We start from the raw sequence: 12,566 nt of genomic DNA, 5'->3' as shown, positions 1-12,566 counted from the left end.
GACCTAGATTAGATTACTGTTCGCAAATAGTTAAGGATGTGGGCTGTTCTAGTTTTAGGGAAATGCGAAGTTTAGCTCAGGATAGGAAAGAGTGGAGGTACGTGTTCAACCAGTCTTAGGACTAACGACCTTATGATGATGAATTATTCTATAAACTACACACTAATGGTGAATTAATAACCTAACACAGGGATATTGTAATACATGCAAATACCTTCAGTCAGCTTTCATTAATATAAATAAAGTACAATAAATACAATGTTGCACTTTGTTCAAATGATTTTGGAGGTTCGGTTAGTTTCGGATGGTTTTTAGAAAAGCAGGTGATATTTTCAGATAGACGAGGCTGAAATATGTCAACAAGAAAATGTGTAATGTTTATGCTCGGTGAATGATTTGCCTTACCTGTATACAGGTATCATTGCGATTATTCATAAATCAACGAAAAATGTAGTAGTACTCGGTAACATGAACAAATTGTTTAAATTTGAAGAAATTAGAATTTATTAAATTATAAGGACAGATTCTTGTCGTACAGAAATGATCTGGAAAGAATGCAATGTATTGGACTTTTTGAATCCGCTGAAATTGAGCAATTCAAACTAATAAAACTTATCTCGGTAATTTTGCATGTTTTTATCGTTTAATATTGTGTAAGATTCCACATTAAGATGTTTTGAAACTGGAAATTTTGTAAATGTATTAGTTTGGATTATCTGAACGATTTATCACTATTGGAAACGCAATAGTATTTTGGCTAATACGCAAAAAAGTAATTGTTTGTCGCATTATTAAAGATTACTTTGATCATGGAAAGTTTTTGTAAAACTAAGTACATACCTGAGATTATTTATGCATTTGTTTTCACCTAATCAAAATTATGACTCAAATACCTTTTTAATCACAGTGTCTAACAAAGAAAAAAAAAGCAGCGGAAGACAATTATAAAATATGATCACATTCTTAGTCCAGGGTTTTCGTTTTTATTTAAACATTTTTCAATTGTGGTCAGGTGATATTTTGACATTTTTCAAATTAAATCATAAATAATAGTTTAAATTTGTATTTTAAAATTTTAATGTATGAATATATTACCTACAAGTATATTATACAAAAAAACAAAATGCATGAATAAACATTTTCAATAAATAACAAGAGATGAAATTAATTCTGATGGTTTTTACTGATTTTAACTTCCTATCAAAGACTGTAGCAAACAACTTATTTCAAAATAGCCTATTTTTACTACTTGTTGTTAAAGGCTTGTGTTCGCTCCTAATAATCGTAAAATACACACTTGTATTAACTACACAGATGTTCTATTACAATATATTTATTAATCTTTTTGTGAAAGTTTACGTCGTCAACATTTCTCGGTCACTACACAGTCAAGGACAAAATTCTGCACGCTTTTAATGTAAGTACCGTCATCGAATAAAAACTGTTTAAAAAAATATCGTTATCATGATTAGAAGTGAGTTTAACTGGAATTTTTTAATTGTTGCGATTATATTGTTAATTTGCTTTTAACATTACATGTCAATAACCAATTCCAAGACAAAGCAAAAACACAAATGCGTTAATAATGCTAAGTATGAATTACTTAAACGTTCGTTTTTTGTGTTTTATTTAAAAAAAAATCAATCAAGTGACATGTGCTATTCACCGCTATAAAAGAAAACTGAAATTAATTTATAATTAAAATTAGATAAAGGACACAAGATGATTGCAAAAAAATGCCCATAATTGATAATAATTGTTATCATCAATTCAGACATTTATTTTTAGACCTTATATCTTATCTAATAAGTGTTTACAAAATTGTGCTGCATTTACGAAAAAGTTGTTTTTAACGCTCATACATTATGTATGATACAAATCTAGGTATACACATTATACTAAACTGATTTTCAAACCTTTCGATGCAAACTGGTGAAACTGATCCTTCTTCTTACCTGATTTTCTTCTTCTGTACAAATTAACAGATAATAATCCATAAGGTAATCTCACGCATTATCCTTTTTCACTAACACTTACGAATTATCTAAACTAACACTTCAAATCCTTTATAATAATAAATAATTCCAATCGTAAAAATAGTCCCGTTGATATAAAATATTTTAATAACTGACATGTGTGTAACCATAAACAATTACCGAGCTCAAGTCAATGGTAACCCAATGTTACTTAAGTAGATAAGAGTTAGACAATCAGGGGCGTAATAAGGAACACTTAAGTGCAATATTTCTTAGTCCTTATTTATTATGCAACTATTATAATATGTCAAATTATGCACCCACTAATTAAACGCTAATTAAGAATGTGCTGTGCCAGTATACAAATAAAGAGTATCCAAAAAGTTAAAATGGTTCGTAAAAAGAATTGTAATAAACTTGCAAAAAATTATCTGCAACTTATCCCTTATTCTTTTGCAAGTTTCTTTGATTTTATTTTTATTAAATTTGGCTTTCCATGTCTTTGAAATTCCTATTTCGTATCTAGTAAATATGTTGGTGACTTTACAAATACATATATTAACTTAAGTAAAAGTCTCAACTAATTTAACCTAGTAATCTGGACTCCTATTTAACTTTCTCCTTTGCCATCCTGTATGCTATGTGAACGACGTAGACGTTTCAATTCAATACTTAACAGCGGCAATGGCAATAATGCCTCCAAATACCGCATTTATTTATTAACTTTCATTGCAAAGCCAAGTTCAACGTTCTTCTACAGTTTGCGCTTGACATTGCATGTGCAGTCGCTTGGAAAAGAGAAATGAACTACTTATATCATGGGTATATCCTTAAATAAATACGTGTTTCTAACGGTTCATTACTATGCATTTTATGTTACGTAGCAATTGGCACCTAATTAAAAAAGTTAGTTAACATATATAAATGTTTATTCATAAACAGAATAATGAAGCATTTTTAACATTAAAAAAAAAAACTATTTTGTTGCTACATTGATTTTATTAATGTTAATATTTTAATGAATCTTCTAATTACTACCAAAAAAGGCCACGGTGGTATTGATTCGTATTAACTGATGTATCAATATATCATTAAAGGATTTTTATCCTTACAAAAATTGATTAAATTCATAATAGTGGCGACATCTATTCATCATTAGCTTCAATTACATATACGAAGATATAGTTTTATTTTTATCGTTGACTGAAAACAGAAAACTATAATAAAAAATTCATTCAAAAAAAGTAATTTTAAATTTCCCCGAAATTTTTATGAATACGTTTTGAAAATGTCCCTTATAGATTTTAAAAATTTAGTATTTTTAATTAAAAAATAAAATTTAAATGCAGGTTAAAGGCGAAGATTCTTATAAAAACAGCACATATATTTCGTTGTGAATAATAATTACGATTCCTCATTTATTTCTAATTAAGACTGTTTTAACACCACTTTCGTTGTTAAATCGCAATAAGGAAACGATTAAAAATGTCTCAAAATATATATATGTTCCTAAAATATTTTTTTACAAGATATTGTTATTATGCTCAATCTTATTTTATCGCTTAAAAAGTCTGAAACTTATTTAAAGCATTTATTAACAGCAAGATGGTATAAAAACAGAGAAAGGCACCTCCTTCGATCCTGATTGAAATCGATATACTTCCACACATGAAAGTAATCTTTAAACACTATAATTAGCACTATTAATATACTATGTTGAACTATAAGAGGGCTTCGTTTGCCATACTTATACACAACAGAGACACTTTTTCTTAAATTAACATATGCAAATGTATTCAACAAACCAATTAGAGAACATTTTGGTCATTGGTAGATACCAGTATATAATCAATTGTGTATTTAATAAATGTAATTAATAAATTATGCAGTTCTTCCAATGGTACACAGGGTGATCACATGTGAATTTCGTTTTCATCACAGAAAAACAATAAATAATAAAATAATCAGTTCAACTTATACATATACAGTCTTTTCTCATGCAGCATCCAAATTTTGATAAATATGTTCTCATTTACAAAGGCACTATTATTTTTTCAAGTTCCCTCAATCATGTTTTGTGGCCACCCTGTATACATAATATATACATATATATAATTAACTTTTCATAAAATCCATAGCCAATAATTATTTATTTATTGTTTTACAAACTGTTTTTACCAATCTGAAAAATTTCGCTATTAATACTTCAAGCCTTTGACTATTGTGTACAATTATTTTATATGTACAACGTTTTTTTTTATGCAATATTAATCCACTATAAGATTCATTCACATTACATTTTTAGTACGTTAAAAAAAGCACTTCTCTTACCAGTACGTTAACAGAGTAGGTGCTCACTACAATAATTAAATATCCACAGGGGCAAATAACACAAAAGTTTTCAAACTAATATAAGTATTGTTTAGGTCTGACTGATATAACTGTATATTATTTATTGTTTCATTGTCTTTACTACTTCACTATGTGTGTATTCAATGTTGAATCTTTCCATAATTATTATTTCAAAAATTACTCAAAAGGAAACTACTAAGATTGACCTGGCATATGTTTTGTGTAGGTAATGTTCAAAACAGTAAAGGATCCTAGTCATATGCTATGTATTTAAGGAGCTCGAACAATTAGCCCATGTCCTCACTATTAAGTGCACAATATTCAGGTTAAAGTATAATTCAATCTACTATAAGCTACTTAAGTCCTACAGGTCACTCCATTTAGTAGTTTCCTTTATATATAAATGCGAATAAACAACAATATAATAAAATCTAAGGAAACTGGTATAAACATAGTGCCATTGTATTGTTGTACAATTAGCATTATTGTACGTGTTGTGAGTATAAAGAATATAAATGTAAGAAATATTTTTTTGGATTAGTAATGTGATGGAAAATAAATAATTAACAATCAGAAATTGCGCAAAAAAAATAAATAACTGAAAAGCAATAGTTTTTACGAGTCAGTATTCATTATCTAGTAATAGTGTATATTTTGTATTTTTACAGTTTCTTTTCAGGAAGACAGTGTCTCGTACAATAGTCAATTTTTATCAAATATCGTCATCGCTTAGTGACATTTCTAAAATTATTTAACGAATATTTACATATGTTGACCAGACTTTTTGGCACTTCTTTATGAAATGATGTAATTTTACATTCAAAAGGAACAGCATTGGTTTGAAAAAAAAAAAGGAATAACAAATAATATACCAATTTGCAATTAATATTGTACAGGGTGGCGCAACACAGATGACATTTCAAAACACTGGCAGTTTTTAACTTAAAATTGATTCAATATTAGTTTTATAACAACTCTTTGACAAAATTGACTTCAATATGTAAAAGTAGATCAATAGTACAAATACAATAATTACATAAATAAAAAATAATTTATTGCTTTTCTTTTTAATTTATAGAATCCAAAAGAAAATGAAATATTTTCATACTCATCTATCTTCAAATTTAAACTAAAAAATGTGCCGTTACTTGGTTTTAGTAATGTTCTTAGCAACATAAACTCCAAATATATATTGGCCATCCTGTACGTCTTGTACAGCAAGACATAACTAAAATAAAAACAAAAATAAATTAAGAAAATATATAATCGATATTTGTAATGGAAACGGCGTGAAAAGTTAACTGCTAATCTTTAGATCAGTCTTCATTAGTAGGACAAAGAGATGTACTAGCCTCCTCGTATTTTTGGTTTGCATTGTCATGTTCCTGTTTTATGTTTTCACTATTTTCGATTCTCATTTCTGTCTTATTTTCATCCGGGGATTCCTTGTTATCTTCTGAGTTCATTAATGACTGACTTTCTTCATTTGTATTAGTAATACTGACAAATTCAAAAGAAGCGAGCTCATTCTCAGGTAAATTCGACTCCTTTCTATTAGTTTCATTTAGAATCTCCTCGTCTGTAGATTCGACCTCTGCCTTTTTTATTTCCGCTATAGTTGACTCAATTTCGGAAAATTTCCTTTCTATTTCAGAAAAATTCCCGAAATCTTTTCCCGCGTCCCCTTCCGAGGATTCAGTGCCTTGGTTATGAGAGCTTGATTTTATTGCTTTTTTTATTTCTTCATCTTCGGTTTCGCTCGATTCGTTTTTATCCGACTCGGATGTTGAATGGCGTCTCAAAGTAATAGGAGATGACCTACCATATTCTAATTTGGGGGCTTGAGGTTTTTTCACAAGAGCGGGATTAAAAGCGTAGCAATAACAACAACGAAAAGATGTGTATTTGGCCTCTTCTTTAAGTGCCATTCCTGTTAAAATTAAATTTGACTACAATTTATTTACAACAGATTATTTCCTACTTCTATAAAAAAAAAACACGAATAGTATAAATACTTCATTCAGTTAAGTTTGAAAATATTAAAAACATGAAAGTCTTAATGTTGTTGAATAGTTTCTAGTCTGTACCTATCAAATATTGTATATAAGATTTTTTTTTTATGAAAACATTTCACTACTCATTTATAAGCTATTTACCATTGTGGCTGTAGCAGTGCTGACAAATAAGAGCATAACGATTAGAAGGTCCATCACCCACTAGGTAATCGACCATTTTGTCAAAAACCGATCTATCTCTGGGTAAAATGCTTTTAGGTGTTGGTGCCGTTGGTGTGGGAGGAATGGTAGCTAAAACATTGGACGGAGTTTGAGGAGGTGGCACAGCAAAAGGGGGCCCTTGTTTTGGATTGAGATTTGGCAGTGTAGGCACCGAAGTTCTAGAAATGTTGGGTCGTATGACAGGGGTGCTGAAAATTGAAGGAGCAGAACCTCTTGAAGCCGTTTGTTTAAACGGTTGCAAAGGTTTTCCTGGAGTGACAGCTGGTGTAGCATCTTTTGGAAGATTTCTTTGACGAAGTCCTACAAAATCAAACAACAGTAATTAGTTCAAATCAAAGTACATATAGGCAACGTACTATTAAAATGGCAAAATCGTAAGAAAATCGTTTTGCTATTAAAAACTGAAGCAACTTTATCGATTTTTATAGCATCATTTCATTTTTTTTTATATTATATAAGTTAATACAAAGCAATACAGGAATTGATTCACATGCTGCTTTTGATTGCTATCTAACTGTTAGTGTAGATTAAAATACTTTTTTGAAAATAGCAGTAAAATTAAAATATTACAAATGTTGGGACAATGTACACATATAGCATAATATGTAATAAGGTAAATCCACAAAAGTTCTTGATTAAGTTGTTATTTCCTGTTAATTAGTAATTACAGAATTAACTTCACACAATAGAAAAATATGTAGTAAGCCTAATAAATACCTAATGTAGAAGAGATACTTTCCAAAATAGGGTATCTACCTGAGCAAATATAAAAAAAAGTAGAAGTGNAACTCGAGAACCTACCCCTCCCTCCAATACATAAATTAACCCTTCCTTCAGCATATAAATTGACGAATAAAATAGTAAAAAGTACTTGAAAGAAGTATCTATCAAAGAGTGGTACAGTTTCTTGTCTTCTTCTGATCTTGTTCGTTCGAGACCAATACCACGACCAACTCCGCTCATCACTATTTTTATAGAACTGAACTAAATAAACAATCCGTGTGGTGTTGTGGAACACCCAATAAGAACCAAGTTTATTACACTCAATATCGTCATCATCATAGGGTCGTCAGTCCTAAGACTGGTCGGACACGTATCTCCACTCTTTCCTATCCTGTCAGTTTGGTCAAGACATTTTTTTAAACAGAAAAACTGGCAAACATCTAACATACCGCTATCTGCTCACAATATTGCAAAATGGTAACTTTAGGACTGTCGATCGCTGAGTAATAGGGAGAGAGATTCCCATTAACACATTTACCTAGACCTAGGAAAGTACGAGCTATTTTTTCAAAGTTCTATAGCTAAGAACTTAGCTATAACTTTTATTACGTTGTTAATTTTCGTCAATATTACAATGTAGTTTTTCAACATAATCTCCATTTAATTGAATACATTTATCCCAACGATAAACTAATTTTTTTCTCAAAGAACTTTTTCGGTGTCTCCTCAATCCACCTATTTATGGCACGTTTTATGTCAGTTAAATTTTCAAATCGAACACCTCGTAAGGATTTTTTCAAATCTGGGAACAGATGACAATTTCTGGGTACAAGATCCGGTAAATTATGGTGGGTGCGAAAGCAAATTATTCAATACATCCTTCGTTTTTCTTGCAGTGTGTGGTCCTGCATTACCTGTTATAATAACTGACGCTTGTACAACTTTGCAGGCCGTTTTTTTTTTACAAGTGCCTGTCGCAGTGGTTCGGATATTAAATTCGAATAACATTCTGCGTTAATTGTAGTACCTTTCGCCAGATAATCCATAATAATAATCCCTTCGCAATCCGAGAATCCATTAAGCATTACCTTTCTAACAGACGAAACTGCACGCTCCTTCAGTGGAGATCCTTCTTCAGGTTTGCGCCATTTTTGGATTGACTTTTGGTCTCAGGATTGAAATAAGGAATCCACGTTTTCATTTACCGACGTGCTTGGGCGCCCACAATGTGGATCGCCTTCTAGTGATGTTCTGCTGGTTTAAAACGATCGATCCACCTGTAAACAGTACTTTTGGATTCACCAAAGACGCTAAATAATTTTTGATGTTTTCACACTTTTTTCCCACAAAAAGAAAATTATTGCTCTTTGAGATTTTGCTGCTTCTTCCATGGTTACAAAAACAATGCTATGAAAATGCGTTTATATCGGCGAACACCTAAATCAGTCCGAACAATATTGCACTAGATAGTTGCATAAATGTCAAGACTTATCTGGCACCAATAACATTGCCTAAATATTTACTTATAGTACAATTCCCAGAACTTTGGAAACATCCCTCGTACTTTAACATCTTCCGCGTGGAAATTGCCACAGCGCCTAAGAAGGGGGTACAAACCACACCAGGGATGACAGATCCTTTCCTACTTAAAATTAGGAGTAAATAATGCTATGTATTGCCCGGAAGGGGAATTTTTGGCGTTAGTCCTTGAAATCAAGGAAAAAACATCGTACTTTCGACAAGAGTATGATAAAAACAATAAAACCCAAAATTTCGCATAAAAACGCGTTCCTCGCATGTGTAACTACTCGTGGGGATGATACTTTCGATATCGAAACGCGTTTTAGTTTTCGTCTTTATTGTTTGTCATTAGGGCTGTAGCTGCACGTATAGTAGGGTACTGTTACCAAGGTCGAAGGATTGAGTTAAGGAAGGTCTGCAATTAGACGACACGACAGTCCGGCCGGCAAGCAGCGCGCTCATCCTTGTTAAGCTAGGTCACGTTCTCGACCATGACTCGTCAAAAGGTAAAGAGAAGCCGCTGTTGATCAGACTACTGATCCTGTTAATGAGCGAATAGTGGGGCTGTTGTAGTTTGTTGATTAGCGCGCGCGATAGGTAGGTGCTCAGTGCTACAGTCACATATAAAAGCAGTCGGCAAAATAACGCGCCGCAGTTAGAAGAAAGCTAGGTCATAAGACAGGTGTGTCGTGGCATTGGCGAACTTACTGTTTCTGTGTACACTATTAAAACGTACATTGATCTCTTCTTCAACGCTCTGACCCGCATTTGCGAAACAATTACGAGGAGAAATAAAGATTACCAACACAAACTGCCAACAATTGGTTACCAGAAACGTTGATTGTGATAGCTGTACCAAGTGCCTTCCTAGTGGTAGTTTATAATTACGTATCTATATCTGTTTAAGTGACTAAACTGAAAAAAAAAAACAAAAACAAGACTGACTTCCGTTTCAATTAATATTTCACTGTGATAGTAGTACGTACTTATTTTATTAAAGAAGAAGAAGAACAAAAATGCCTGAACCAACAGACGAAGTAACCGAGATCGCCGACCAAGTCGGTGACTTAACGCTCCCGTCATCTCCGACGCCGAATATATTAGAAAATCGCGGCAGCATTTCATCAGTGGATAGTGACGTCTCCTTTTCTTTTGACGAACACAAGGAAGATAAAGAAAATCCAGCAGAAAATGAGGACGAAGGAGCCCACATGGCCGACATGTCGGACAGTGCTTCGGACAGCGGATCCCGCGATGGCGGCGGCAAAGATTCCGGCTGCGAAGTTACACCCGAAATAACCGAACCACCCTTCACGCCGCCCTCAGACGAATTGGCGGACAAAATTGTAGCCCAGGTTGAGTTTTACTTTTCCGATTCGAACATCACAAAAGACGCGTTCTTGCTCAAACATGTGAAAAGAAACAAGGAAGGGTACGTTTCTCTCAAACTCATATCTAGTTTTAAGAGGGTGAAACATTTGACGAAAGACTGGAGGGTTGTAGCACATGCACTGTCGCGTTCCACAAAACTAGAGATAAACGAAGCCGGTACAAAACTTCGAAGAAAGGACCCGCTTCCCCAGTACGATGAAACCACCCCTTCGCGTACCATCGTTGCTGTTCACATGCCCTTGGATAAAGTTACTATAGAAAACGTTGCCGATCTTTTTAAATCGTGCGGCGAAATCTCTTTAATCCGGGTACTGAGGCCGGGCAACCCAATTCCCGCAGACGTCCGACAATTCATTAACAAGAACCCTTCACTCAACGGACTTACATGTGCTTTAGTTGAATTTGTTAACTCAGAATCGGCGAGAAATGCCATGAAACTGCAAGAAACCCATGGAGAACCGATGAAGGTCTACGAATTAAACGGTGTTCCGAACACCGATCGTAAGAAGAAATCCAACAAGAATAACAAAAAGGATAAAGAAACTAAATCAAAAGAAAAAGATTTCTTTTCGTCCTGTCCGAGCAGTTCCGAGGCTGAAGATTTCAGGATAAGAATCGACCCTCGACTCCAGATACGAAGAGGATCGGGAAATTTTCCTCAACGAACCATCGAGCCAGCAGCATGGTTACAAAGACGGTTATCGGCATCCAGTACTGAAGCACACTTCATGTACATGACCCGGAGAAAATCTTACGGCAGTAAAGATTCAAGTGACTCCGCCCTCTTCATTCCTAGAAGATTTAGCAACAGTAGCTTATCGAGCACAGACTGTTCAACCAACGCTTTCTTTCAAAGGAGAATGTCTACGACAAGCCAGTCTTCCGAATCGAGTGGACCCAGATCGAGAAGTAACAGCGCTCAATTTCACCTACCAGAAAATATTTTACGAATGCCGCAAGGTCCTGATGGTTCAAAGGGATTTCGACCACGGTTGCAACCAATCAGCAACTAATAACATTTCATGAAGCATTTTTTGTTTCGAAAAGAATCAGTTCATTGAAACAACAACAGAGGCAGGTCGTCAGTTAATAACGAAAGGTAATCGTAGCGTTATTATATGGAGTCGAAGAACCGTCACTAGTCCGTACAACGCCTCTTGTCTGACCTACATACATCGGCTGAAAGCACGTGCTTGAACATACCATATGTATCTTGTTACTTTCACCTAAATTCTGCGGTCAATCGGTTCAAATAACTACATAAGTATACATGAATAAATCTGTACCAACGGTTTTCGTATTGATGAATGGCAGGACCGAAAACTTTCCATCGAATAATGCGCCTAATCGCGCATCCACCGTTTCCGCTTTCTCCACGCTAAACATTAGAAAAAGCGATTCCGCTATGGTCCACTTAATAGGATAAGTTGCTTTCTTTCGCATAGAAAGCCTTTCTTTTCGGCGACGAACGTAAAAGGCAGATCTACATACATGTTAATTAGTTCCATTAACAGAGTAGACTAAACTGAAATTCGCATTCCCGTTACTTTCTATTTTACTAAAAATTTAAAAGTGTTTTTTGAATTTTTAGATAAAAGACCTGTTCACAGTTATTATGTCATTGAGAGGTTATTATACCAATTCTTATTTGTTTTCCTTCCTTTGTGAGAAGTATTTGTTAGTTGTTGAGTAGAATAAGTAAAATAATCCTAAGTTAGGGTACGTTTAAGGATTTAAATGAAATGGATTGAAAGTAAGAAAAATAAAACTCTTGTGTTTTATTTTGCATACTTTTCTGTATTATACACAGCTTTATTTATTAAGCTTTATTTATTTTGTATCTATATATTGTAATAAAAATTACAATGTGATTCTGCACTTTTATTAATTGATGTTTAACGAAGCAAAAAGTTAAAACTTTTATCGCAATATCTTTACAGTTAATAAACCGAGAATTTTGAGTATGAGTTAATTACTGAATAACAAGAATAGATTAAACTCGCCGTGTTTATGGTGGATACTAAGTGGATGCTAATTGTGAGCTTTCTTGTAAATAAAATAAATTTTATAACTTTATTTCACTGAGATATGACGATATCTAACTATTTACGTAAACGTTGATACATTTTTACAGTTTAATTATTCTATTAGGAAGGGAGTTAGACAGGGATGCACACTGTCACCGCTACTTTTTAATCTATACATCGAAGACGCCATCAACATCATTAAAGACAGTACAACTGTAGGGATAGATGTGCAAGGGCAAAAGATTAGTATGCTTAGATTTGCAGATGATATAGCAGTATTAGCATCTAGCAAGGAGGACCTAGAGATAGCTTTAAATAAAATGGAAGCGGTACTGACA

The 12,566-nt window shown here is 33.3% G+C and overlaps 2 protein-coding genes across 3 annotated transcripts in view; one reads left to right on the top strand and one right to left on the bottom strand.

Moving 5' to 3' along the window:
- Positions 1-3,553: 3,553 nt before the first annotated feature.
- The window catches only part of LOC108739459 (endoplasmic reticulum junction formation protein lunapark-B), a 15,322-nt gene continuing 6,309 nt past the window's right edge, over positions 3,554-12,566 (bottom strand). For both annotated transcript variants that reach the window (XM_025976904.1, XM_025976905.1), the window contains 2 exons: positions 6,485-6,865; positions 3,554-6,258 (listed from right to left, as the gene is read on the bottom strand). In XM_025976904.1, the coding sequence (XP_025832689.1) occupies positions 5,645-6,258; positions 6,485-6,865 (995 nt within the window). In that variant the 3' untranslated portion in view covers positions 3,554-5,644. The remainder of the gene's footprint in view (positions 6,259-6,484; positions 6,866-12,566) is intronic.
- LOC108739454 (la-related protein 6) lies at positions 9,322-11,948 on the top strand. Its single transcript, XM_018473354.1, has one exon. The coding sequence runs from the start codon at positions 9,826-9,828 to the stop codon at positions 11,212-11,214; it is 1,389 nt and encodes a 462-aa protein (XP_018328856.1). The 5' UTR covers positions 9,322-9,825; the 3' UTR covers positions 11,215-11,948.

The sequence above is a fragment of the Agrilus planipennis genome, unplaced genomic scaffold (genome assembly GCF_000699045.2).
Source record: "Agrilus planipennis isolate EAB-ADULT unplaced genomic scaffold, Apla_2.0 scaffold208, whole genome shotgun sequence".
In the NCBI taxonomy this organism is placed as follows: Eukaryota; Metazoa; Arthropoda; class Insecta; order Coleoptera; family Buprestidae; genus Agrilus; species Agrilus planipennis.
The sequence above is the reverse complement of the archived record's forward strand: the minus strand, read 5'-3'. Positions and strand labels throughout refer to the sequence as shown.